The 26,303-nt window shown below is 45.7% G+C and overlaps 7 protein-coding genes across 7 annotated transcripts; 2 read left to right on the top strand and 5 right to left on the bottom strand.

Moving 5' to 3' along the window:
• Nucleotides 1–893: 893 nt before the first annotated feature.
• H6S33_000439 (uncharacterized protein) lies at nt 894–3,779 on the bottom strand (the record flags this gene model as incomplete). Its single annotated transcript, XM_044831816.1, has 11 exons — nt 894–1,235; nt 1,293–1,659; nt 1,733–1,984; nt 2,043–2,228; nt 2,293–2,671; nt 2,731–2,831; nt 2,895–3,091; nt 3,147–3,305; nt 3,358–3,384; nt 3,459–3,557; nt 3,630–3,779. The coding sequence occupies 11 exons, from the start codon at nt 3,777–3,779 to the stop codon at nt 894–896; spliced, it is 2,259 nt and encodes a 752-aa protein (XP_044699998.1).
• Nucleotides 3,780–7,112: 3,333 nt separating this feature from the next.
• On the top strand, nt 7,113–10,639 carry H6S33_000440 (uncharacterized protein; the record flags this gene model as incomplete). The annotated part of the gene is made up of 22 exons (XM_044831818.1): nt 7,113–7,185; nt 7,238–7,328; nt 7,413–7,442; nt 7,660–7,701; nt 7,762–7,796; nt 7,889–7,990; nt 8,057–8,150; nt 8,218–8,330; nt 8,385–8,729; nt 8,800–8,911; nt 8,976–9,013; nt 9,069–9,153; nt 9,228–9,312; nt 9,366–9,425; nt 9,493–9,522; nt 9,583–9,624; nt 9,692–9,833; nt 9,885–10,123; nt 10,177–10,223; nt 10,276–10,372; nt 10,426–10,470; nt 10,532–10,639. The coding sequence occupies 22 exons, from the start codon at nt 7,113–7,115 to the stop codon at nt 10,637–10,639; spliced, it is 2,055 nt and encodes a 684-aa protein (XP_044699999.1).
• A 332-nt stretch (nt 10,640–10,971) lies between these two features.
• On the bottom strand, nt 10,972–12,562 carry H6S33_000441 (uncharacterized protein; the record flags this gene model as incomplete). The annotated part of the gene is made up of 4 exons (XM_044831819.1): nt 10,972–11,501; nt 11,558–12,178; nt 12,248–12,400; nt 12,481–12,562. The coding sequence occupies 4 exons, from the start codon at nt 12,560–12,562 to the stop codon at nt 10,972–10,974; spliced, it is 1,386 nt and encodes a 461-aa protein (XP_044700000.1).
• Nucleotides 12,563–13,179: 617 nt separating this feature from the next.
• H6S33_000442 (uncharacterized protein) lies at nt 13,180–14,819 on the bottom strand (the record flags this gene model as incomplete). Its single annotated transcript, XM_044831820.1, has 6 exons — nt 13,180–13,510; nt 13,561–13,612; nt 13,680–14,157; nt 14,211–14,378; nt 14,432–14,631; nt 14,699–14,819. The coding sequence occupies 6 exons, from the start codon at nt 14,817–14,819 to the stop codon at nt 13,180–13,182; spliced, it is 1,350 nt and encodes a 449-aa protein (XP_044700001.1).
• Nucleotides 14,820–15,684: 865 nt separating this feature from the next.
• On the bottom strand, nt 15,685–16,284 carry H6S33_000443 (uncharacterized protein; the record flags this gene model as incomplete). The annotated part of the gene is made up of 1 exon (XM_044831821.1): nt 15,685–16,284. The coding sequence occupies one exon, from the start codon at nt 16,282–16,284 to the stop codon at nt 15,685–15,687; it is 600 nt and encodes a 199-aa protein (XP_044700002.1).
• Nucleotides 16,285–18,666: 2,382 nt separating this feature from the next.
• On the bottom strand, nt 18,667–21,192 carry H6S33_000444 (uncharacterized protein; the record flags this gene model as incomplete). Its single annotated transcript, XM_044831822.1, has 4 exons — nt 18,667–19,562; nt 19,750–20,071; nt 20,124–20,784; nt 20,879–21,192. The coding sequence occupies 4 exons, from the start codon at nt 21,190–21,192 to the stop codon at nt 18,667–18,669; spliced, it is 2,193 nt and encodes a 730-aa protein (XP_044700003.1).
• Nucleotides 21,193–24,961: 3,769 nt separating this feature from the next.
• On the top strand, nt 24,962–25,815 carry H6S33_000445 (uncharacterized protein; the record flags this gene model as incomplete). The annotated part of the gene is made up of 3 exons (XM_044831823.1): nt 24,962–25,028; nt 25,112–25,296; nt 25,363–25,815. 3 exons carry the CDS (start codon nt 24,962–24,964, stop codon nt 25,813–25,815), a joined length of 705 nt encoding a protein of 234 aa, XP_044700004.1.
• Between the last annotated feature and the right edge of the window lie 488 nt (nt 25,816–26,303).

Genomic DNA, 26,303 nt, shown 5'->3' on the forward strand with positions numbered 1-26,303 from the left:
TGGATTCTCATCCGAGGAGGTACTGTGACACGGGAGCTCTGTGTTTTGTAATCTTGGCTAATTTCAAAGCAGGGTTCGTATTCAGCCTAGGGCAAAAGAAAACGTTTAACCACAGCATTCGGTCAACCGGATTTATGATGATATACCTTTCCCGTTGCTTTATTTGCTCTTATTTGTTTGTCACCGTCAATAAAGCCTAACGGTTTTCCGGGGTATTAAGCTCAACCAGGGTCTGACATCGCCAAAAGCCTTGGATCTGCAAGATCAGGCACACAAGCGCTATATATCCGTGGGGAACTGCGGATTTCCCGGTATTAACCATCCCGAAAAGGATCATGGCGGCCATTTTCCTATTAGCTTAATTACTCCTTTTGAATCGTAGTCGGGCTTGATGTTAAATCCAGTGTTTAAAGCCGTTTTTTAATGCCCGAATATATGTACAGAAGTTTTGGTAACTTTTGGTTGCCGTTGCAACACAGAGTTTGTATGGGAACACCATACAAAACCAGAAACACTCAAATAATGACTTAAAAATTAGACCACACATGCCTGAAGAATAGACTCAAAATTCTAGAATTCTCTAAGCTCCATCTTGAGATAATTTTGAACTATCCTTGAAAAGTTGGAATTTTTTTGATGAGGTTGGGTGGTTGTTTCGGGTAGCGAAACATGGCTACTTTGGCTGTAAAAAGGGTATATTACCAAAACCTCTGTCCTAGTACTATACCTACATATATGTTGGATCAGTAATAAAGAACCGTCTGAGTACTGACCAATAATTTAAATCCATGACTTTGTATAACTTTCTGTAATATCATTAATTTCATTATTAAGCACTAAACATGCATATATGGCACTTTACTCATAATATATAACACAGAAGATTATTACAGTTATGTCATCTCAAGATATTGTCGCCTACCAGGCTTTATATCTTGTAGAGCAATAGGTCTCTCTCTCTCCTCAGGTACGTCCCCTGTGCAATCTAATTTATCCAACCGTTTTCGTTCTTTTGACGAGGTGCATAAATATATAGGATACGTTGCAACTATAGAAAAAAGTGAGAGTGGAACACTCATGGCGTACCGAGGATTGCTTTTTTTGAGAACCGCGTAGTATAGAGGTGGGAAAAGCATGGCTCCAATAGTGGAAGAAATTTGATACTTTGCGCCATCTTTGGTGAGCTTCCCGCGGCCACGGATGGCTGTAGCAAGAACAATCGGGAAAATGGATGACTGATACAGATATCTTAGCAAAAGGGCTGCGTCGAAAGAACACTATATAAGACTTACTTCCAAAAACCAAATCAGTTGAATCATCACAGTTCCTGTGCTCATACTTTGTGTGATAAGAGCAACTGCCGTGGTAACAGTGCAGCCTGTCAGAGCAGCAAGCAATATATAACGTGGCCGTAAGGCGAGCATTGCAAAGCCTGCAACAAATCTTCCAGCGACGAATAAGCCATGGCTGGTTGTTGAAGAGCTATACACTGCTGAGGTGCCTTGACCAAGATATGTACCCGAAAACCTAGAAAAGATCTCTTGAGCGCCAGTGTATAGGAACTGAGCTACAACACTCCATGCAAATCCCACAGCATATTCACCCTTCCATAGTGAAGTAAAACCATGCCGCTCAGGACCTGTAGGGAAGTCTGTATCCCTAGAAGTTCCAGGAGTCATGTCAGCCAGTGAAAACCAAGACCAAAGACAATGAATTAACAAATTAAACATACTTCATCTCTGGGATTTTTGAATAATAGAACGCAATCGCTAACAGGAAAACGAAGAATGCAATTCCCAGGTATACCCATTGCACACCTCCAAGTGAGGTTTCGCCTTCTAGTAATTCAGGTAGGACCTGACTTGCCACAAGAGGCCCTATTAAAGCTCCAACAGCTTGAAAGGCTTGTGAAATACAGAGGCGGGACTCGCAATATTTCAGGGGGCCGCACAAGACTATGAACGGATTTGCTGCAAGTTCGATTCTTTACCGTTCTTTAGCTAAATTCATTCGTTCGTTTGTATTCTAAGGTAGGCACGTACGTTGCGAGGCCAAGCCCCAAGACCACCATAGAAACACAGAATCCGGCATAACTTTTCAATACCGCAGATGGCCAGAAGATCAAGCACCCAGCACCATTGATACAAAGTCCGACAATGAAGGTGACCCTAAATCCGTATATTTTCAAAAGGGACCCTGATAATAAAAGCGGAGCGGCAAAGTATCCACTTCGGATATTGTCAATAATTAGAAAGCCAAAATAGTATCAACTTGGGTTGTACAAGAACTAACCTAAAGTATGCTGAATGGAGTCCGAGTGATCTTGATACTGATATATTCAACAAATCCTCGAATCGTTGATTTATTGTATTGACAAATCCATACGCAAATCCCCATAAGAAGAATAACACAGTGACTAAGGAAAAGGGTTTCAAGGACTCCCTAAATGTGAGAGCAATAGCGGACTTTGGTGGCTCAAAGGTTATGAACTCAGTGGAGTGTAAAGTTGAGTCAATCGTGTCACCAAAAGAAGCTGATCCGGATGATCCAGAGACACCGATGCAACCGGGAAATAATTTAGCGATGAGAGGCTTGATCATTGGTACCGAAGCACAAATGATACCGGCGTTAATTTCGACGCTACTCCACATGAAAGATAGCGCACCATTCCCTAAATCCAGACATTAATTAAACCTTGGTCCAGCACCAAGAACAGCGAAGATTCCTTACAAGAATTTACATGAGTATCTTTCGTTATTCCAGAATGAATGTGCTCTTTCGCTAGTGCCCTCTCAAAAAAATATATCCTAATGATGCTAACAATCGAGGTCCTATATTCACTCAAGGTTATAAGATACGCTATGCTTCAGCCATAAATTACTGAGGAAACTCACAATCCACCTCCAGCAAATACGGCAATCAAAATAATCTTCTGCTTCTTTGGTAGGCGAAGTGATGTCAAAACTGGCATTGGTAGAATCAAGATTAGCAGGTCGGTAATGACATTGAGAGGTGCCGATGCATAGATAAGTGCATATGTCTCAATGCATCTGGTCGTCCCAGGCATATCTGCTAAAAAGGTGGCGGATAGCTTGAAGCACTGATTAGTCTTATTCTTAGAATTTTATTTTTATTTCAGTGATTACCGGGTTGCATTGGAAAGCAACAAGAAATGTCATAACAAGACCACCGATGTTAACAACAATTAATGTTGCCCAGTTCCCCCACTGGACCACCCTGAAATTTTGGGATATGCTGAGATAGAATAGCAATATCGAGGTTTTTGTTGTCATCAGTGCAGGGTGCTATTATTGTTAAAAATGTTTGAAACCGGGCGGCTGTTATCAGGACACTTACATAAAGCAAAGTATATACAAATTGTGTCTATAGAGACGACCATCGAAGCTTTAGAGTCTTCAAATCACCGAGGTGAAAACTAGAACTTAAAGAGAACTTACCTTCCGTTCCAGCACTTGGTTCTCTTTAGAGAGAGTGTCGTGCCCTAGGCCATATGTAGTGCCCAAATATATGGAGAAAGAAACCCCGAAAGAAAGTATCTATATGGTTTGAAATTAGCACAAAATATTTCAGATTCTTGTCTTCCACGAGTGTCATTTATAATCGCATACCCAGGAAAGCACAATCAACCAGTCATCGGCGTTAACCTTCTTCAAAATGAGTCCTCTCGATACAAATCGAAGCACTACAGCGGTAAATGATAATCCCAAACATATCATTATAACCATCACCACCACCGACGTATCGTGTTTTTCAGACATGTTGATACCGTAAGATCGAGGCGTTACCCTCAAAGTAGAAGGAACCACAGAAATCAGTCAATCCAAGGGACATCCGTGGTTTATAAAGGGGTTGTGGGGAAAACGAAGCTTTCCGGGGAAGTGGGTCGACCCTTAGGACCCTTTTTCTGGTTGAAGGGCTTGATGACGGTCAACAGCGGCAAGAATAGCGGGGGGAGTCCTTTGTTGTCGTTCAGGCCTGCACGGATCTCCATGAGATCTTTGTGAATCCTTCAAGAGAGTCAGTCGTTATAAGATTACTGACCGGAGTCGTTTTTGTAAAACATGCCTGCTGCGACATCAATGCAGCATGTTCTAAGAGGGTTCCAGCTCACGCGAAAGAAAACGTTTTTCTGAATCAGTGCCAAGGGATGGGTGGAGTTTTAATACCGGCTTGTCGATGATCAGCGTCGCTATATTACAAGCCTGCGCCAGAACCTCATGAGGTTGAGACCCTCTTCTCTGGATCCACTGAAGAAAGTGATTTGCCTTTCCTGGAAATTTGCAATAATGAACTTGGATATATAACTGGTAACGGGATAGAGTTAACTGCTCCGAATTCACAAACCCGGAGCTCGGCCAAGCTTGACTTGTAGAGTAGAATACACCGTGGAGTACGGCGAGTATCTCAGGGTCTAAATTGATCGGCTTCTGGACGTGGGAAGCTGCCGATTTTGTATGAATTCTAGCAGACAACCAATTCTTATTGGTTATGACTACAAGCAGCATCCAGGTCAGTAAGAGTAAAAAGCCCAGGAATCCCTAGGCTCTAATGTGAGGTCCCGGACTGCTGACCGAACTGGGTATGAATAAGAAGCCCCAGTTTGCAAGGATACCAAAGATATTGATAGAAGAAGGCCTCTTCAGTTCGGACTAGTCTTCCCTCTTTTGAAGTCTCGCTTAATACAGACGAGCCCGGCTACCACTCATTCGGGGGTGAGAAACCCGGAACGCTACCGAGCGTTGTATGTATGGTGGTAATACGCGGAGTACCCCTGGTGTAGATGCTCTAGAGTGCTACTGCTACTCCACAGCCTCATATATCTATGCCCAGGAACAAACAGGTGGGTATTCTAGAGCATAAGTTCCTGCAAGGGTGGATTGAGTACCTGGTAAACATATTTTCCCTTTCTGTTTGAGGACCAACACTACATTATCGTCACACAGATGTTTGAAATCTGGGGATCCGGGACCTGTGGGGAATAATATATAATCGGGATGTAGCGTTTGACGTTCATCTCGGACCGTCCTACGTATGTATACTTGGATGTCCCGCGGGTGTCGCGGCTCCTCGCACGCCATCCGAGGCAGTTCGAACACTTTCTCGTACATGTACCCAGGGTGTCGGAAAATGATGCACACTTGGTGATATCTCAACCATGAGAGAATTAATCTTCACACAAGTCTATCTTGAGGTCAATTTAAGTGTGCGGATTCCTTTCATAATGAAAAAATGGGTGGGAGGGTCTGTCATTGATACTTTTTGAGTTTTTACTACTGGTTTTAGCTATCTAATAGTGACTGCTTGCCTGAAGAATGGTTATTTCACATTCAAATAACACTAAATGTATTCTTGGGCATTACAGAGATGTCCTACACTCGAAGTTTGAATTTAGGGAGCGTGTTGCGTTGTGCCAAAATATAGGTATTTGGGTAATTGGGCGTTGCCAGGCCAAAATGTGCATCACTTTCCAACACCCTGGGTACAGCGATGGGTAATAAGTGATGGAACGCCCTGAGATACAGTTATACCTGCAAGCACCGTATATTGGTGGCGTTTTACCCAAAACAGGTATCACTGTGTCAGCCCGTTCCATCACTTATTACCTACCGCTGTACATCTACCTACTCCAGCTGGCAGCGTCGACAACCACTGCCCAACTCCACACACCACATGAACACAATTTGGGCTGTGAACACAATCCGACCAGATGATGAGTTAAGAGACATTTCAATGCCCAACTAACTATTCCTCGTGTTTAGAGGATTGTTTATTACCTGAAACTTCTCACCTACGTCCTACGTCCGCGCGTACCTACATTCACAACAATGTTTGAGGCAGTAGGATTAAGCCTGAATTTTGAACCCTTACCGTGCGTTAATTTCATGCAACTTGTGATCCGAGGTTACTAACGTAGCACCAGGTCGCTACCTCTCGCTAGGTAGGTATCACACCGTGACTGCCACTAACTACACTGTGCCAGATCTTAATGCACACAATTTTTCGATCCTGTCACACAAAACCTGTTTCAAATACCAAACTTGCTGACAGAATGTTGCGTGACTACATACGATCGCGCAAGAGAGATAGCAATCCCCGAAACAGCAATTCGCTTTTGTGGGCCCAGCTAGACTTATCGAGAGGCACATGTGCCGGTATATATGTTCGGGCTAAACATAAGGATGCCGATAAAACGCTCAGATTCGGGAAGTTGCCGGAGAGAATCAACCAGCCATAGCCATACCCAGGGGCACGCATACATGCATGTTACTCTAGGGTCAGAAGCCTGGACAGATCAGCGCGGCCAGTCCTCCGTTGGACATACGTTCTGGAACTTCAATTTGGTTTTGAAAAGATAACAGTCAACATCGTTCCAAAAATCATAGGATCCAAGCACTTATGTACATGGAGTCGTCCCATAATAATACCTAATGTAAGCATGCTTCATGATAATGTTCCAATTTAGATAACTCCATATTTCCGCCATGCAAACCCAATCCAGTCTATTTTAGATATTCAATAATTAGAACTAGCTTTATTTGCTTAAAACAAAAAGACAAATCTTTGGTAGGGTTACTTCCTGCTGTAAGTACAAATACTTTCTAGTAGTACATACTAGCTTTCGCGATGGACGCTTACCGCTAGCCAACATCATTACCATTGATTTGTGCTCATTATCTTCCAACCTTTAAATAAGTACATAATGTACCCCAAAACGACTTTGACTGCTCGCATTCCATCCATTACCCCGCACCACACCCTGTGCCGCCGTGGTTGCACTGCCTTCACTGCAGGCTTGATAAAGACCAAACAAATGAGGGATTTACATTTTCCTGATCAAAAGAAATTGGAGCATCATTTGGCCACTTGAAGATGATGGCAATATTTCGGAGGGCCCCGGTGGGGGAGGAATCCATTCACGTAGAACGAGAAGCTACATGTACTGAACTACTGAACATAGATAAATAGCAGGTTGTCATCAATGAACACTGCACATCTCCGACATACCACGCGTCCGATTTAACCTTTTGATTGCAAGCAACCAAGCAACCTAGCACTAACTGACACGCAAGAAGTAGGGGGATTTGCCAGAAATGGGGTACAGGTCGCTCACCAGGAGGATAAAGCGGCTGCTTTCGACACGCCCTAACTTTATGGCAATGCACTGTACGACCACTAAAAGCTTCTGGGGAGTCTCGGGCTACGCTGATACATCTAGACTATTACTTGGGGCTCTGCATACTTCTCGGGTCAATCTTAATTTACATCCCTGGGGGTGTACCGTTTGTTGATGCGATATTCTTTGCTTCGTAAGACGCAATTGCTTCATACCTCCCGGATACTGAATGTCCTTATTATGACTTTGAAGAATATTCTAACGTTTCCTTCTATAGTGGGGCTGCAACACAATCAGGTTTGAACACGTAAGTTAACGTTTGTGATCTTTTCCCAGCTCCCATACATATATATCCCCATGCCCTATTGTTTCAGTGTCTCAGTTAGTTTTATGTGCCTTTTTTTTATGGGGATGTTAATTCTTCGACCATATTGCCATCAAACATAAACTACCATAGCTATTTGAGACTTTACATACAGCTAGAATATATTCTTAGGGGCATGAAGTTGACTTGAATGATAAAGCATCGACCTAAACAAAGTCAATACATACCAGCAAATCATAACGTACATCATACCTTTTATAACAACGCCGATATTTATTCATACGATCGTTGTGTTTGTTAGGATACATTGGTTTGAAAAGCGTTTCGAGCACATTGGTACAGGACCACCCTCTAGTCCTTATTTCAAATCTCGTGTCTATACAATTAATATTAGTGTAGACAGAAAACTAACTAGAGTATCTAAACAGTCCTAGAGGCCAAGGAGAATCGAGAGCTTCGTCGTACGATTTCCTTAGCACGACGTTCAAAGGAAGTGATCGGGAATGATCACTTTATTGAGCGTGGAATATGTTTGTTCTGCCTGGATTTGTGTCCCAAATTAAACTTCATGTGATCTGACGCCTTTTCGTGCGAAGCTCATCCAAGGTCCCCGGATGATATTGGTGTCCTCCCACCTCTGCCAGTTGGTGTGGCCCAACGAACTGAGACATCACATGCAGTAGTTGTCAAGTTAGTTCAGATGTATCCTGTCAGTTATCTATACATATGTCAATCTAACGTTATCTAATTGAGCTAGTACTACCAGAACAACCTTGGATGAACCTGGTATTACAGAGCCAACATCACCGCGTATTATATGGGATGTACCTATTCCCGCCCGTGCAGAAGGTGGGGTAGAGGAGAAAAACGGTACGTGATTCTACTATCCTTTGACGTTTGCGTAGCAAGCTAATCTCTAGGCAGATATCGAAAGGCCCATCAACTTCGAGCCACCACAATCGAGTATAGTAAATAGAAGTTCACTTGATACAATTCAAGATGACCTTGAAATTTCTCGTGTCGAGAGTCGAAGATCTAGACCACGCTCCAGATCTAGGTTTGGGGCCCGGGACAATTCAACTTCAAGATCAATGGCAAGGTCTCGCCGTGGCCGTTCTAGATCAGCGTCACCAATCAAAACCCCATATCTCTCATATACACCAAGCATTGGTAGAAACTCGCAATTCTACGATCTTAATGATGACCAACGGAATGAACTTGGAGGAATCGAATATCGGTCGTTAAAAACATTATCCTGGATTCTTATTGGTACGCCGTAGGGATTAATTATAACCTAGGCTTGGGGCTATCTAGCTAATGATGAAACCTCAATTGCCAGGGTACTACGTGATTATCCATTTTCTTGGCATTATCGTTCTTGTACCATGGGTTCTACGAAGCCAGGAATATGGAGACCTTGTCAAAGATCTTGCGCTGAACAAAGTCTGGTGGTATGAATTACTCGGTCCTTGATTAAGATTCAATGAAAGCAACTCTAACCCGAAGATAAATCAGGGGAATTTACACTGCTATGACATGTTTTAATGATGTTGGTAAGCACTTAGCCTTAACCTACCCTCGGAGATATCTAGCTCATTCCGGGTTTAGGATTCACCCTTACACCGGATTCTTTCATCTCCTTTCAGAAAGCAGCCTTTATATTAATTTTCTGCGGTCTTCTGATTGTGGTTGGGTACGTAATAATATATGCACAAGGCCAAAATTCAGTATACTATAATCAGCTAACTAACTATTCCCCCACTCTAGAAATACTGGATTCCCTCTATTTCTGAGATTTATTATCTGGATTTTATTCGTTCTATGTCCAGAGAAATATGTCGACACAAAAGATGTGGGTATACACCTTACAAAATAGATAACCCGATTGGCTAAGAATCAATACAGGAACTGAATTTCCTCCTTGATCACCCTCGCCGATGCTTTACATTATTATTTCCTAGCAGGGTACGTTTTGCAGAGCCACATCATCATCCTTTATAAGTTTAGGGGGCTAACTATCTCCTTACTCTAGCCCACCTGGTGGCTCTTCGGGATATTGGTGGTACGTACATCCGCACGCGCCCAGCTTTATTTATCCGAATTTCAAAGTTAAAGTCAATAGGGATTGAATCTTGCAGATGTCATCCTTTTTCTTGTGCTGGACGTAAGTACACGTTTTGCCTTCTCCTCTTGAATGAGGTCGACTAATAGTTAATGGGAACCACGCATAGTATCAAACACCTGTCGTCAAATCTCTTCCTGTTGGTCTTAGAATCGTAAATGCATTTTTCCAAGCAGTTTCCACCCGAACGTCTGGCACAGCATCAATTCCTTTGGGCGAACTTCACCCAGGCATACAATGCAGCTACCTTGGTAGATATGTCTCTTGAAAAATCTTCATGAATCTTCTAATCCCTCAAATAGTGATGATGTATATATCCGTTTTACCGCTTGCAATTAGCATTAGAAGAACAAACGTATACGAAGAGCACTCTCTGGGGATATACGTCGACAATACACCACAGGCGAGTGATGGAGATGAAGGGAAATATATTATGGCACACGTCAGACGACAACTCGAATTTGATCTGTGGTATGTATTTCTGGGGTTGTTCCTGATTTGTGTTGCTGAAGGAGGGCGTATCGCGGATGCGAATGATTATGTATGTCCCAAATCCCAAATCTCCAGCCAGGTAGGATTTTTTTCTGATTTTAGAAGGCCTTCACTGCTTTCAGTGTGTTCTTTGAGGTTGTTAGCGCCTAGTAAGTACATCATATCTTATTCTCATCTAAAAAGTAGCTTACTCCCTCCAAGTGGAACTGTTGGTCTTAGTTTAGGATACCCTGGGCTCAATTGCTCACTATCCGGCACCTTTACTCCTTTCAGTAAACTAGTGATAATTGCCATGGAGGTGAGCATTGATGATTACTATTACTAAAATACATTATTGACACTAGATTATAGATTCGAGGTCGCCACAGAGGCCTTCCATATGATGTTGATAGAGCTGTGAGTTATGCTGTTGAGACAGTTGACATAATTTGCAGCTACTGATTTTTGGCTGCTTCAGGTTTTGCTTCCTAGCGTCAACACACCCGACTCAACTTTTGCTCCCGATGGTACACGTTTACAGCGAATTACAAACTCTAGACAAAGCGTTCATATCGCGGAGGATTAGGAGATTGTGTTAACGGTCACGGCACGGTAGACATGGCATCTACCCCTAATAACTTGATACACTGCCTGGCCGTATATGGTCAACTAGCTATAATCGTTCGAATTCCCCTTATATTTCCCACTAGTATTCACCCTCCGAAAAGCCTAAAAACACTTCTGTACCCTACTACTCTAATACTAAACAAAAGGAGGTTTCTTTCTTAAAATGATTAATTCAATGGTATTATCTGTATGTATGAATGCAACCTCCCCGATAAAACAAATGGAACCCAATTAAACTTTCCCGCAAAACACAATACACATACTCCGGAATGCACCTAAAACCTCACATGTCTACCTGTAAACCAAAGACTCCCACCTCGCTGCCCCAATCTCCCTCGATCTCGCCTCAGTTGACTTGAAATCATCTAAGCACAATCCATCGATCACTGACAGCGCATCATCAATCCTATCAAACAACTCTGGTAAAAAGCTACATGTGGCCTCATGCGATATCATCGTCATCGGACAATTTGATATCTCCTTGTGTTTGAAACAATACGGATGGGTTGCGGGACCATGCAAGGTCCACGGTGTACACGGCTCTTGCCTTTCACTCACACTCTCAAAAAACTGGATTTTTAAACCTCGAATTGTTTTCTCTACGTCGGCAATACTTCGGAGGAGGAACTCCTCGTGGGTGGGAATCAGACCTTTGGATCGGAACTCTCGGATCAGAGAGCCTAGAATCATGGTGTCACACTTTTCTGTCCGGGTACTTTTGCAGAATGTGCGGCCCCAGGCGAGGGTGTAGCGTTCTATGTAGGATAGTGTACACTGCAACATATCCCTAAGTGTGTTGCTCCGCTGCTCGAGTATCGAAGCTAGTTGGATCTATGTGAGCCGGGGATAGCGTAGTAGTTGCTGGCTAGAGACTTACCCATAACAGGTTCAGGGATAAGCATATCATCTATGGGGTGGCCTTTCAACAGTAAAGACCTTGGGTTGCTCCACTCAAACTCCCCTTCCATGATGAGTTTTTTCGAAAGCGACATGAAAATCTCGTCGATCCCAAACGTCCATGATATAAACAACCATCTCTCGAACCCTGGCTCAAGCGCATACTTCTTCCATACTTCTGTCCAAACATCCGCCCAGAGCGTGACCCCAGGTGCGCAGTCGTATTTATCACAGATGATGGCCAAATCTACTAGGTTTTGGAACGATATTGAGATTGGCACCTTCGAGCCCTGGAGATGGAGAGCGTTCAGGACAACTACGAGAGCTTGTGGGTCGTCTTCGCCGAGTTGGAGTACATATGGTTCTGACGATATCGCAGATGCGCGTAGCTCGCAGGCCTCTTTGAAGCTTGATGACGGCCCCAGCATTGCGCGAAATACTGGTGAAGCTATGCAAAGCACCTGAGACGATACCTTGAACCGCGCAGTTCCAGCGTCGGAGCTGACTTCGAGGATCAAGTCGCCGTAGGGTACAACATCGACAGTCGCCATTGGATCGTGGTCCGAGCTATATGTGTTTTCTCGTTCACCCGTCGTGGATTCTAAATGAGCGGTTAGTTTGATGTTTTCCTGCTGGCGAGTTCATGTAGCTATTAGGGGTGTATACCCACCATCACGACCCCCGTGAATGGAAGGCGTTGAGGCTGGTGTTAATATATCTTTCAAATCCGACGAGCTATCGACGGCATCAATGTCAGTAGTACAGTGATTTGCAGGCTCGTCTGTGATGTAATTTGCCGCCTCGACACTGCGATCCGTTTGGCCTATTTGAGTAAGCACAAATTCCTGACATACCTGGGGGGCGAGCAGGCGAGAGGAAAAAAAGGTGGTGTGAGTGCAATACCATCATCAATTGCGAGCTGAGCAGGAGCTTCGACTTGAACAGGTAGAGGTTGGCCCAGAGATAATTCATTAAGATCGGACATGGTAATAAACGAAGGTTCAGAGGATCGACGATGAGTTCGGTAAATGTTAATATACAATTCTACCTGCCAGCACAGGGAGAGTTTACCTGGTAACAGACAGAATAAGAAGCACCCCCGTGTGGTTTTCTAAAGTAATTTGAAGGGCCCCTTATCATGCACACACCTGGTGGTCCGTAGCTGCACGGGGGTTTGGGTGTGTAGTTGGCAGCTTGGCGTTTGGAGGCTCTTCCGGCGTTATCCGTCTTGGTAGGCGGGACACAGGGAATCACTCGGCGGCACTGTCGATGTCTGCCAGTGTTTTTTTGTTAATGGCGTCCGCCGGTGGGGAGGTCGAGCATGCAACTTACCTAAAGCACGAAACAGCAAGTGATGGGGGTAGTCTCGTACCCATCCCCTACTTAGCAGCAAGCTGCTCCCTGGAAGGATGGAAGCAGGGGGATTGGGGACGAGCCTAAGATGGGGGACATGAAGATACACTCAGAAGAGCAGCCAACACAGAAACATTAATTCGACTTTCGACTTGCAGTCCTACATACATACATTAATATCCTACACACACGAGTACAATTGTAAAAACAAACCTCATGATCATGCATGATTAATTGTATACTCAATACTCACGAGTGGTGCAACATTTCTCCCATGTCAGGCTTGTTCAGCACAACACTGGTTCTCGTCCTTGGTCGCTCCTCGAGTTCCACCACCGCTGACCCAGCACATGTACACTTTTCGGGAGCACAAGCACAGAGGGCCTCACCCCTCGCAAAGCTGCGCGGAATGTTTGAGCCAGTAGGCTCGATACTCGACATTGAGCCCTCGTATGCTTGCTCCACAAGTGTGTACAAGCTATCCTTATCCTCATTCAAACTATCCTCAAAACTCTCGTCGAGCTCATCCACACTAGTCCTTCTGTGCCTCATCTTGGTCGCGCACTCACCGCATGTACAGCTGCCCGGACGACAAGAGTATGCTAAACCGCCAATTGGCAAACCCCCCACCACCGCCTCCTGAGGTGCTCCTTTGCCATGCCCCTTAACCCTCTCTTCGAACCTTAGCAGACCGTCCACAGTGTCAACTACAGACTCCTCCAGCCCTCTCATATTCACTTCCAGCTCACTAGTCACCCTATTATCACCTTCATATCGACCACCAAACATCTCATCTTCCTCCTCCTCGAATGCCCCTGGAACACTATCGGCCTTTGGAGCTCGTCCTTCCGCAATAAGCCGTGGGAACCATCTTTCCACAACCTTGCAGATCTGCTTCGAGCTACAGACCCCTGCAACAGCAAAGAAACGGTCTTCTCCGGCGTCCCCACTGATTCCTCCTCTCATCAATGCTGCAACATGTACTTTGGCAACGTCTCTCACGTCTGACCATGGTCCAGTGGTATTTACAGGAACCGTGTCGGTGCCTCTGATGAGACGAAGTATCTCTGACGCAGGCTCTGTTGTGGGTGGATCATGTGCGGAAGGCCCGAACAGAGTCGGCACAATAACTGACGCTAGGGTGAAATTTGGGGAGTTGGATGATATGTATTTCCATGCTGCACGCTCGATTGGTGTTTTTGGAGGTGAGGTTTTGAGGGCTGTGGTCTAACACGGTGTGTTAGCCTTAAATTATGGCAAAGGAGGAGGAGAGTGCATACAGGGTCCCAATCGCTGCTTTCTCGATCTTTATTTAGATCGTTCATAACGGAGGTAAGTATAACCCGTTTTATCATTGGGTTATGCTTGCATATCGAATCTAGTATCCCTACGATATTTGTCTCCTGTCTTTGATCCCAGCTTTTGTAGGGACAGGCGGTGATGATAACCTACTCTCCGTAAGTATACACCCTCCAAACCCAATCGGTACATGACTACAAACCCCAGAAACACCTCTCACAACATCCTTAGATTTATCTCCCACAATACCACCTGCAACTACAACCTGCACTCGCTCCTCGCTTCCGGCGCACAGCCGCTTAACCTTCATTTCCTCATTTCGAGTACCAACGACCGCCTTAACTTTAAACCCGTCTTTCAAAAGGGCTTTGAGGATATGGCCCCCGACAAATCCATTGGCACCTATCACATGAGTATTGTGGTTTATTAGTAACATATTCATACATCGCAACGCAGGAACATGATATACCCGTAAGAAGAACCCTATCGCCGGCTCGTATCGGATCACGCTTTTGTTGTTGTTCCTCTTGATCATCCGAGTCAGGGCCGGTGACATTAATCGCTTGCAGTGATTTCCTAATCGTCTCCATGATTCGATTCTCGCTTTACCTTCGTTTTCTTGTATGAACTTTTGGGAACTCGAGGAGCTCGGGCTCGGGTCTATCTACCCTTTCTATAACCAGCACTGGATCTGGATCATGATGGAAATACTACATCATTATCCCGGCTTCCGTGGGTGTGGCGTGCTCTTGAAGGCAGAAATGGGTGACTTCATAAGGCTCTGGGAGGCTTAGCGTTGTTATTGTGGTTAACGGCTAGTGCGCCTCGAGTGATAAATGGTGGTTAGTGGGGCTCGAGTGATGGATGGTGAAGGCGCGGTTGAAAATGGGGCGGTTGTGATCATTGACGGTGTGTCTAGGGATGTGAAAAGACTATTGTTTGCGGGGCTCTCAAACCACAACAACTACAATTACAATTATAGGCGTATCCAGCGATCAAATATTTGGCGAATTTACTATCAGTGGTAAGCTGGGTATTAAAGAGCTTACAGAGTGTTGAATTCAAGTGAACATGCGTACAAGTTGTTGGATTTCAGCGCTTTGTACTGCCATCGATGCTGGATTCATTGTTATCACGATTCTGATCGATGAAGAAAGAGGATGTAAGTAGGCTGCATAAATGGTATTATTGCATTATCTCATAGTGCTCGGAGCGCGTAACAGGAACTTCCACCCATAACAAGCTCATGTAAAAACCAAACATGAAGAAAAAGCCATGATAACTATAAACATGAAGCATAAACATTAACACAGAAGCCATAACATTGAAGAAATAAAAAATAACATAAATCAAAACGCCATGTCCCATGCTCATGCCTCGATCTATCATGTCCCCATAACTTCACAAAAAAACCCATAAACCTCATTTACATCAACATCACCATCTGCTTCCTCCTTACAACATCACCGCCAACCCAACAACACCGACCACCACCGCCGCCGCCAACTTCGACACCTCCACGCCCCTCCCGGCCGCAGAGCAAATATACCCCTGCGTCCTCCAGTACGCGCAACCTGGGCGATTATACCGTCCATCATCCACAACAATCGTCTGCGTCGCCGTCGCGCCCGCCGCAAACACGCTCTGCACGGTCGTCACCACCGAATTCCCCTCCAGCGTCACCGTCGACACCAGATATATGGTTGTGGCGGTCTGCAGCACATACACGCTCGTGGCCACGGCTTCGGCCGCGTTGCTGCAGTCGCCGACGCCGGACTCGCCAGTGCCCGACAGGCAGATGCCGGAATTGCCGGTGCCCGAGTTGCCGGTGCCGGAGTTGCCGCAGCCGGTATTATCGGTGCCGGAGTTGGGGGCGCAGGTGGTTTGCGGGGCGCGGATGTGCAGGCCGTGGATTACGGGCGTTGTGTCGAGCGGGACGGGGGTGACGCGGGGGGAGGTGGAGGCGGCGGGGGAGGGGGAGGAGTAGACGGGATTCGCGAGGGCGGGGAGGAGGAGGGTGAGGGAGAGGAGGGCGGCTGAGAGTGGGAAATGCATTTTGTATGGGGTTATGATATTGGTTTTTCGTGTTCGTAAGTATTCGTCCGGACCGCTCGTTATAAGGTTGTGGGATTCGTGAGTGAGAGTTTAAACTTCGTAAATGTCCGTTATAAGAATGAGTATCTCGACTTCGTAAATAGTATCGACCGTAAAAGTGACAGTGATCGTAGAATGATGGGACGTGGATAGAGTCTCGTTATGAATATCGTGATGGCAATAGAATCTGAAACTCGTTCTTTGACTTCGTGGCTGTGATAATTGAGATCGTAATGGTCTTCAAAGAATAGTATTCGTTCTTTTCGTTCCAGTGCTTTCTTCGTCTCAGTGGTGCGTTCTTCGTAACTGCAGTGCGTGCTTCGTAACAGTAGTACGCTCGTCGAAACAATAAGACGTTCTTCGTACGTTTCTCGTAGTAATAAAACGTTCTTCGTAATAGTATCACGTTCTTCGTCTCAGTAGCACGTTCTCGTAGTAATAAAATGTTCGTCGTAGCTGCAGCACGTCTTTCGTCTTTCGTCCTTCGTTCGTCCGATTGTTCGTAAAAGAAACACCACTTCGTAACTAATCAACCGTATAACTTCAAAGTCGTCAAAGGCATCAACACACAAAAAGCGGAAATACAAACCGCGCGCACCCCTCACCATATATACATGTATCTATTTCCATCACCGCGCCCAGCTCCCCAAGAAATCAGAGAGGCTGGTAAAAAAAACCCACCCTTCCCCCTGCACAAACAAAAACCTGCCCAGAATATGCCGGCCGTTGCACGAAAATGACGCAGCACAAAATCTCAAACCGGCGCGAAGTCAACCACGGGCGAGAGGGGGGTTTGGTTACCCTGCAAGGCACGATGCGATCTAGCCGGGGGAGGGAGAGCTAGAGGGGGGTCTCATCCTCGTAATCACCGCTGTCTACAGGCAGCTACAGGCAGACACGATGCCTAGCTAGGGCTGGGCAGACATCAGCAACAACACAGCAGCACAACACAACACAGACGACGACTACCAGGCCCCCGTACAGGATTCACTTGCTCTCTCGGGTGGCTGGGACTGGACTGGTCTTGACTCTTGGGCTTGCCGAGTCCCGCTTACTTGCACTTCTCTACTTCAAGTCTTCAACTGCTTCCAGGTCAGAAACATCGCGGATAGGTAACCGCCCTGGCCTGTTTGGCGGAGATGAACAAGGGTCATGATGGATGCGGCGCAGGCTACGTACACGATTGTCGATAATCACTTTACCGCGAAAACAATCACAATAATAACAATAATAACAATAAATAATCGAAATTATCGGAATTGTGAATGAGCGGAAAATTAGACATCCTCAAACACAAGTACTGGTGCTACAATGGAGTACCCGAGAGTTGACGACATGCTCCAGATCCTGCTTTCTCTCTGAATGGAGTTAGCAGTGTACCTCCGTATCCCACATTCACTCTGAACTGTGCGGGTAAACGAGCTAGACCTCTCTCCATCGGGATGTCGGTGGCCATCCCCCTTCCCCATCCCCATCCTCATCACAGCATCCCCATCACATCACATCACATCCGAAACCATCCCTTCCATGGGCCGCGGATGGATGCAAGATGGATGGAGATGCCGATGGAACGGGTGACAAGTGACAACCATCCCGTTCGTGCATTGCAATCATGCAGGAACACACACAACACAGCCAGACTAAAGTAGCAAGACTCCTGAATTGGGCATCTCCAAGAGGCAGGGTGCCAAGAGAAGGAGCTTCTGGAACCCTTTGAGGTGTTACTTGGGGGTCAAACATGTGGAAACTCTACGATTGATGGGAGACTGGACCGGACTGCGCTGGTGAAATGAAATGAAAATGGGATAAGCAAACCTAGACGGAACTCCCGTTCGACATCAATGGCGAGGCCGTGGGGGGAAGATCAGGGAAGCTTAAGCTGGATATGCTTGATATGGCCGGCTTACGCGGCATGAGCCACCCCCCAGTCCGAGTTCTTGTTCAGTGCGGGTTATCTCGATTCAATTGGACTACCTGCATGTATGTATCTTGTTTCCAATCACGAGAAAAAGAACAATAGGTATGTATGAAGGAAAGAAGTGAAAATAAGAAAAAGAGAGAAAAAGACAATACATGTCATGACTACTTAGGTACTTATACATCATCATTAAAAGGGATTTTCTCGCAAATGAAGCTCTGCCCCCTCTCGGGACCGAAAAATCAAATGACCTAGATGCCAGAAAGAGAAGAAGATGAAGAAGAAAAAAAAAACAGAATCACCCAAACACTACAAAAAATCCTGAACGCCCCGCCTCCATCCCCATGTGCGTACAAGATAAACTTGCAATAAGAAAGAAAACCTAATGAAATTGGCATACCCGCCCCGTCCCACGTATTCATTCATCATTGATTCGTCAATTCGTTCCCGTTCCATCTTTCCGGTATTCTCTCCGGGATATTAATCTCGACCTTCTCGATTGCCTCCTTCAGCTTCCCCGCGTCCCGAACCTCGCTCTCCCAGTACGATAAGCAGCTCTTGGCCAGAGTGATCGCCTCGCCCCATTTATACGGCATAGGTTCCAGCACCCTGAGTTTCTTCACCGCCAGGATTATCACGCTGTTGCTTGTCAACGCTCTCAACGTCAACCACGCTCCGTGGTGTCGGTGCATTATCACGTTGGACAGGATGAAATTAATATCAATCTCCAACCCCTTCTTCGCATAATCCAGCATCTTGTGGTACCTACGGTGGTGCCGTGCGTGCGGTGCGTGGAGGAGGTAGTAGATAAACGGCCGATACACGCGCGACAGATTCCACCAATACCTCTGTCGCAGGTACTGCAACCTTTCATCTCCACAGGGCAGGCTAGGATCCGACGGGAACTTGAGGATCTGGGGAAGACAGGTCAACCAGAGGTCGAGCTGCAACTCGAATTCGTTGGCTGTGTGCAGGAGGTCATCTATGGTTGGCTGAGTTGTAGCCTCATCCTCGCCTGTAGAGGTCGACGTTGATGTCCCGTCATGGTTCCCTGCTGATCGTGGCGTGCGTTGCCTGAATGTGCACGACATTCGAATCTCAACCTTCCGGAGCGCAATTTCCGCCAAGTAATAGAACCAGGTCTTCTGGTCCTCCAATTGTTCTTCCGATGCCCGATCCTCGGTGGCATAGGCGCTGCGGGGTTGCTCAAAAAACGAGTTTGAGGATTGGAATGCCTGCGATGTTGAGATCTCTCGCGGTGGAGAAGGGAATGCGTGTGGATATTCGATTTCATTGAGGCCTGAATGGGAGATGTCGAGTTCTGCACACAGTTCGCTTGAAGGGCGAAGATAGAATTAGCTCTGCTGAAATCTTTTTTTTTTTTTAAAAAAAAAAAAAAACGGCACTGAAAGGGAAGGGTATGCACAGTTCTGATTTGAGACAACTCCAGTATATCCTTTGTTCCAGGTGTCGCGTTGGCTCGCTTGACGAAAACATGGATGGCGCACCATAGGATGCTTCGGCGATCTTGGCCTTCTCCTTGCGGTGCAGATAACCCTCGCAAGAAACAGAAGCGGCATTGAACATTTTCCAAGCCGCAAACTGATGGAAAGTGTACATGTGGTATATGCCCGTCAAGAACAGGCACTGCACTGCGACAAGCTGGTTCGACGACATCACGATCCCCAATCGTTTCTTGGCGGCCGCAAAATAGCGCTGACTGATCTCTGCAGAAGGGAATACCGTCCGAGCTGTGGGTGTCTCTGACATACGAGGCATTGATTTCGGGTTATAGGACGCTGATAGAGATCCCAGGGCACAAACCAGAAGCTGTGAATTTGTTAGGACCAACCATCAGACGAAAGCAGTATGCTGTACTCACAAGTAAACAAGCCTTTCCGGTCCAGCCAAATTCCCCAACACGCTCCACATGGTTGGCGTACTTTTCCAGTTCACTTGAATCCAAGATGGGATTTTTCGTGTGTACGTTTCGGAAGAATCTCTTGACCAGAATGGCAATCTCCCCCCGGGTTTGTAGTAAAACCTTTTCATCGATATACATCGGCCCCTTTTTGGTGCTAGGACTATAATCATCCCCATCCTGGTGCTCATGCTGTCCGTTCTGATGCTCCATCGAATGTCTATCCGGTCGGTAATCATTGCCCCAGCCTTGTGCCTCCCCATCCTCGGAATCTTCATCATCCGAGTCATCTCCTTTGTTCGCGAAAACAGGTGCCAAGATATCTTCTGTTGATATCTTTCCCTGGAAGACGGGCCATTGTAAAACATTTTCTACCCTCGACGCCGCAGCTGTTGATATAGAGATAGGAAATATTTCCGACGCCTCTGCTGGGTGATCTGAGCCCCTGAGTCCTGGTGAATGCGTCCTTATAGTGGTCGCATTACTCGGCATCACAGCACCTCCACTCGTAGATGATGCATGGGGCGAAGGGTGACTCGGAGGTTGGTTGTTTGCTGGAACATCTAGCAGCGCTTCTATCCTCGAGAGCCTGTCCAAAATGGCCAGAGAAGCCGCGTCGAATCTGAAGAAAAAATAACAAGCCGTCAACATAAATTTACCACGCTTGGAAGCTCACACGTAAATCTTAATCAGTTTAAAGAAGTTGGTTTCCATACGTAGCAAGCTTCTCGGCCTCATAAACACATTCGGCACCATTCTGTCGGCAGAACCCGCACTGTGGGCGCTGGTTGTCACATTTCGTCTTTCTGCCGCGACACACAAGGCACGCGCTGACAGCTCTTTTTCGTGGATAGCTGGATGCAGACCTTGATTTTACCGCGGAGGCATGAGGGCGCTTTGTTCCTAGCTGCTGTTGTTGCTGCTGTTGCTGCTGCTGCTCAATAGGAGGAGGAGGTGGTGGTGGAGGTGGAGGCGGAGGAGGAAGGGATCCTTCGGGGGCGGTCGGCGTTGGATAATAACGTGGATCCATCTGATCAAAGAAGATAGCAGTCTTGTTTTTGATGCTGTACCGGGCAGGGAAGCGATCTGTAAGGGTGATATCGGGACTCGCTCAATTGACCACTGAAGTCGGTAGACGTGTGATAGAGGTCAACCTAGCGCGTTGGAGCTCAGTTTAAAAGCCGACATTCCCCGCTCCCCGCTTTTTTCACCCCGTGGCCGGGAGGTCCGCGCTGTTCCTGAATGCGGCATCGCGTAGCCTTGTATTAAAGTTTCCCCATGCCGAGACCCCGGGGTAGCACAACCCCCAGAAAATAAAGAGACTTTGCCCCCTTTGTCCCTGTCAAGCTTTGATTTTTGATCTATCTGAGGGTGTTTCGATATCACTTCAAGCAGACATGTTTCTACATCCTGATTGAAGATGATGTTTGGAACCTGGTTGTTGTAATCCACGGCGAGTGCCAAGACTCTATTGGTACTTCATGAAATATCACTAAACAAACAACTGGCCCAACAGAAGGAACATCTAAAGAGCTGTGGATGGAAGTGCTCCAGCCCCATAGCCCCTTTGCAGCTCAAAATTCCAGGAGGTGGTAACTACACACGGAAGTTAGGGCCTGATTCCGAGAGGTGTTTGTCAGAATTACCATTACAGTATAGGACTGGGGTGGTATCCCACCAATCATGTGGCGATAGCCTTGGCCAGAGAATTGTCGTACACCGATAAGGCATTTGTCTTATTATCAATTGAGGGAGAAAAATGTGTTGTCTGGTTTGAAAGGGAGAAGATGTGTTTGTGAGGGATGTGCTCTCCTGAAGGGATGGGGATGGTCTCTGGGTATTAAAGATGAAATGACAATCTGTGACAGGTGATCCCGAGGATAAATAAAAAAACGCGCGGGGTACGGGTGCGGTACCGGAGGTTATTCCGATGTTTAGTCAGCGAAGTATATACATACGAATTCCGAGAGTATGTCGATATTTTAATTAACTCTGATACATGTCTTTATTGCCATATATCAAACGCACCCAGGAAATTCTTCAACCTTCCGAGATCACTGATTAAAATAGAGTGTTTATATTATTCTTTCCTAGAATAGCGGACACGAGCTACTGCTCATACGTCATTTGCCAAAATATGCCACCTGTCAAGTTAATTTCGTCAATCTATTCTAGCTCGCTGCTCAAACAGATCGAGAGCTTTCTTTTGCTCTTATTACATGGCCTTTTAAAACCATTGGGAATGAGGACTCTCTTTAACCGGTATACTAGGGTGATGACATATGGCCCGATTCATCGTACATTATATACATCATATCGAAAATTCATATATATACATGTATGTGTTCGCCTTTTGCAACTCGCCGTTTCTCTAGTATCAACGCTGCAACACCAGACCCGCACCCAAACCTGTCGACGAGGAAAGGCTTATACGAAAGGTACAAATGACATGGTGTGGAATGAGAGATCACTTCGACCTCATATTTGTGGTTGTATACTTCATGTAGTCAAAACTTTGGCAGATATATCATTCCCCATATGAATTTGTGGTTATGAACTTTTATAACACGTGGGCCCCTAGTGAGATGATATTATTAATCCAATTTCCAGATACTATGCAGTTCCCGAGTCTTGCAGCCCTATCACTCTTAACATGAGTAATATACGTGTGTATATCACAACTCATTTAATGTTATATTCTTAATATTTCGAGAAAGCGTAATACCGATATGGTATATCGATGGAAAGAAAAGCATGCATATACTGAGGCTTTGGTCTGAATTTATAGTGTTACTTGTTTGCGGGTAAATTTTATATATGTTGTAGTTTGTTTATTTACTGCCACTAGAGTAGTAGTGGTTGGTGGTGGGTATATATAATTACTACCGTCCATTCTCGATCTTCGGTCGGTATACTCAGATCTTTAAACCACCCAGTCCATTCGCCAATTCTTAAGATATCTTAACTAACAGTGGATGTAAGAAAGCTTCTACACTCTACTAGTGAAAGTGTAAATAAAAATCATGATAAGTAATGATAAGTAATTGATAGTACCGCGGGGCCATACTCATGATATTATGAGATTATTCAAATCGTGTTCACGGATAGATATGAGACCGTGCGTAGGATAAGAAATTTCATGAAGATTATGGTATTCACCGCTCTGTTATTTGAACTCAATCTAGCATTGATAGGTATTCGAGTGACGGTTGTCGTATTCTTGGGATATTTGCTTGGCGACTAATATTCGTATTAGTCAATCACTATTGAAAAATTTTCGCCAGCCAAGTCACACCAAGCCGCATAAGGCAGATGATAGTCAACATTTTGGCCGACGCACTAGGGGCCTTTTCAGGACTATAAGTTGGTCCTCTCCCCGCGTCCCTCTTTCCTCATTATGCGATTTTACTTCATAGGATCATTTCTATAGTAAATCGCCTCTTCTGAACTCTTTACCAGAGCCACAGAATCTCCAACCTGGGGGATGAGGTTTATCCTCCCCATCCAAGAGTGATGCCGCGTTACCTCTGCTTCGGCGGAGGTGGTTATGATCTCGACCCTTGTCTTCATCTGTTTCCTTCGGGGAGCTGGAGATGGGGGTGGGTGGGGATGGACGTCTGACAGGTCCATTCCATATATATCTTTTAATTATCTACATATATGCATAAAAAGATTTATTAACAAAAAATACTACTCTTGACCTTATGAACATATGTGAGCAACTCAATCAGTCATAACAACGTACTCTAGGTGTAGAGATTCCAGAAGCATTTCGGCCAACACCCCTGGTTTTGTGATGTGTTAACATTTACAAGTTACAGTATCCGGTAGAATTATTGCGAAAGTCAGAACTAAAAGAGTGGGTTTCTTGGTCCGTGCTCACTACAAAAATTCCTTTAAGGGCCAATGGGACTATCTGGTCACGGAAAACCCACTTTCGCATTAATTCTACCAGAATCTGTAAGAGGAGCTCAAATGGATTATCGGGCCATATTATGGGATTCACACGGAAACCCCAGTCCATACCGGTAATATCGGCACAATCTTTTTCGTTGCGAAAAAAGGTTGCTGAAAAATCATTTCCCACATTTTCGCTAGCACAGATCACCAAACATGCATGCAGGACCTTGATCGCCGCTCTTGAGATAACGTGGACGTCGCAGGACGAGTGATTGACCGTGAGTATACATACACGTGATGCATGTAACCGAGCACTCAAACACTCAAACACTCAGATCTGCCACGATGCTACACCGTATTACTCTGCCTTTGCTCGCCTTGACATGGTAATTTATACAGAGTACATAGATACTTCAAAGTAGTCCAATTGCATGTAATTTAGGTACATGTAGTGCAGCTCTCTCAAGTTCTCGCAATCAATCTCTGTACCTCGGCCCACCACGGATATCATCAATGTTAAGGTCTCGGATAAAGTGTCTCGGCGGTTGTCCCCCTCCGAAGCTCGCTCACACAGCTTGCCAAGAAATACTCCTTCCTCGGGTTATCCCCACAATTTGTATGGCTGTGGCAGCTTCACGTGCTTCGGACTTCCAACCACATCGACCCACGATTCATTGCTCTCTTCCGAGTTTCCAGACAAACCTTCCACTTCACCACCTCTTAACTTACTATTCAACTTCTGTTCCTCCAGTAGTTGCTTTATTTCGTAAAGGGTATCGTCTATATACATACAGATCCAGTCGCTTATCCGCCCACAGTGTGAGCTCAAGTTAACCTTCGCACCCTACCAAGTTTCAACAGAACCACATCGCCAAACTCTCCTCACAACAACTCTCAAAATGGTCGCAGATTCGCTCGTATACCACCCCACGGTTGCGCACTACATCCGCTTCGTCTCAACGACCGGTAACTTCAACCCTGTCTAGCCTGGGACTGAAGCCCAGTATTAAGATGTCATCAAGGCTGACGACGGTGTGGGAGGAAAACAGCTGGTCGTGATAAGGCGTTGAGGACGCTGCAGTACCTAGCGCGCTTCCTCTCTTTCTATCTCCTTAGGAAGGGGTATAAAATGGATGTCATCGCTCCGTTCGAGGCGATGAAAAAGCAGTTTGCCTCAGCAAGAAAGGTGATGCGTATTGGAAAAAACATCGAGCATTTTAAAGCTGCATCCCAGGTATGATATCATAGATACTGTGGCAAGCAACGAGCTAGTTGAGCTGATATCTATGTGATAACAAAGGCTATGGACAACAAATCCCTAGACCCTATCCTCCGCTACTGCGCCGTCGGCCGTCAGCTTGGATACTTCACCTACCTCACATTTGATTCACTCTCGTTCCTCGATAGCAGTGGAATCTATAAGTTTGCCGCCGGCAAGAAACTAGCCGCGGAAGCATACCGGGCCTGGTTCGTGGGTCTAATATTCTCGCTTGTTGGTGGGGGCTACACCCTGTATACGCTCCGTGAGAGGGAGAGGGGAATCGTAAAAACGATTGCAGAGGGAAAGGTGGAAGGAGAAAAATTAGTCAAAGAAAGACAGGCGACGGTTACCCAAATGATATCGGACATATGCGACGTGACTATCCCGGCCAGCGCATTGGGATATGTTGCATTGGATGATGGTATTGTAGGAATGGCAGGAACTGTCAGCTCTTTGATCGGGCTCCAGGCCATCTGGAAAAAGACGGCTTAAATATGAGTCGCCCGGGGTGTGTACATGGAGGCAGGCAGGTAAATAGAAATGATTATGACGAATAATCAAGAAGGGGTTTCACGCACAACAGTTGGTGCTGATGCAAGTATGGGAGGGGCTTGTTTGCTCGGTTGATTGATTGGGACATCTTTGCTTTGATCGCACTTTTTCCGTTTGTTTTGCTTTGGGTGTACGGTATGTATGGCACGGTATTGAGGAATTCTATTGGACAGTACGATATCATGTATGTTATTCCTAAGACGAAGAATAGCGGCTCGGGAGAGGTTTATATGTACAGATAGCTAAACTTTAGTTAAACCTATTGGCGAAAATATGACTGGCTGTCGCTCATTTGATCTATCTTACGATCGGTATGATATATATACTTATAATTAAATACATGATATTTTTCCCGCCTGTGTCATTGACCCAAGTCACCCCGCGTCGACCTTACTTGGTGCTGGGTAGCTGAGTAGAGTAATTGGATC

The sequence above is a fragment of the Morchella sextelata genome (genome assembly GCF_020137385.1).
Source record: "Morchella sextelata strain SCLS chromosome Unknown scls_1, whole genome shotgun sequence".
Taxonomy (NCBI): Eukaryota; Fungi; Ascomycota; class Pezizomycetes; order Pezizales; family Morchellaceae; genus Morchella; species Morchella sextelata.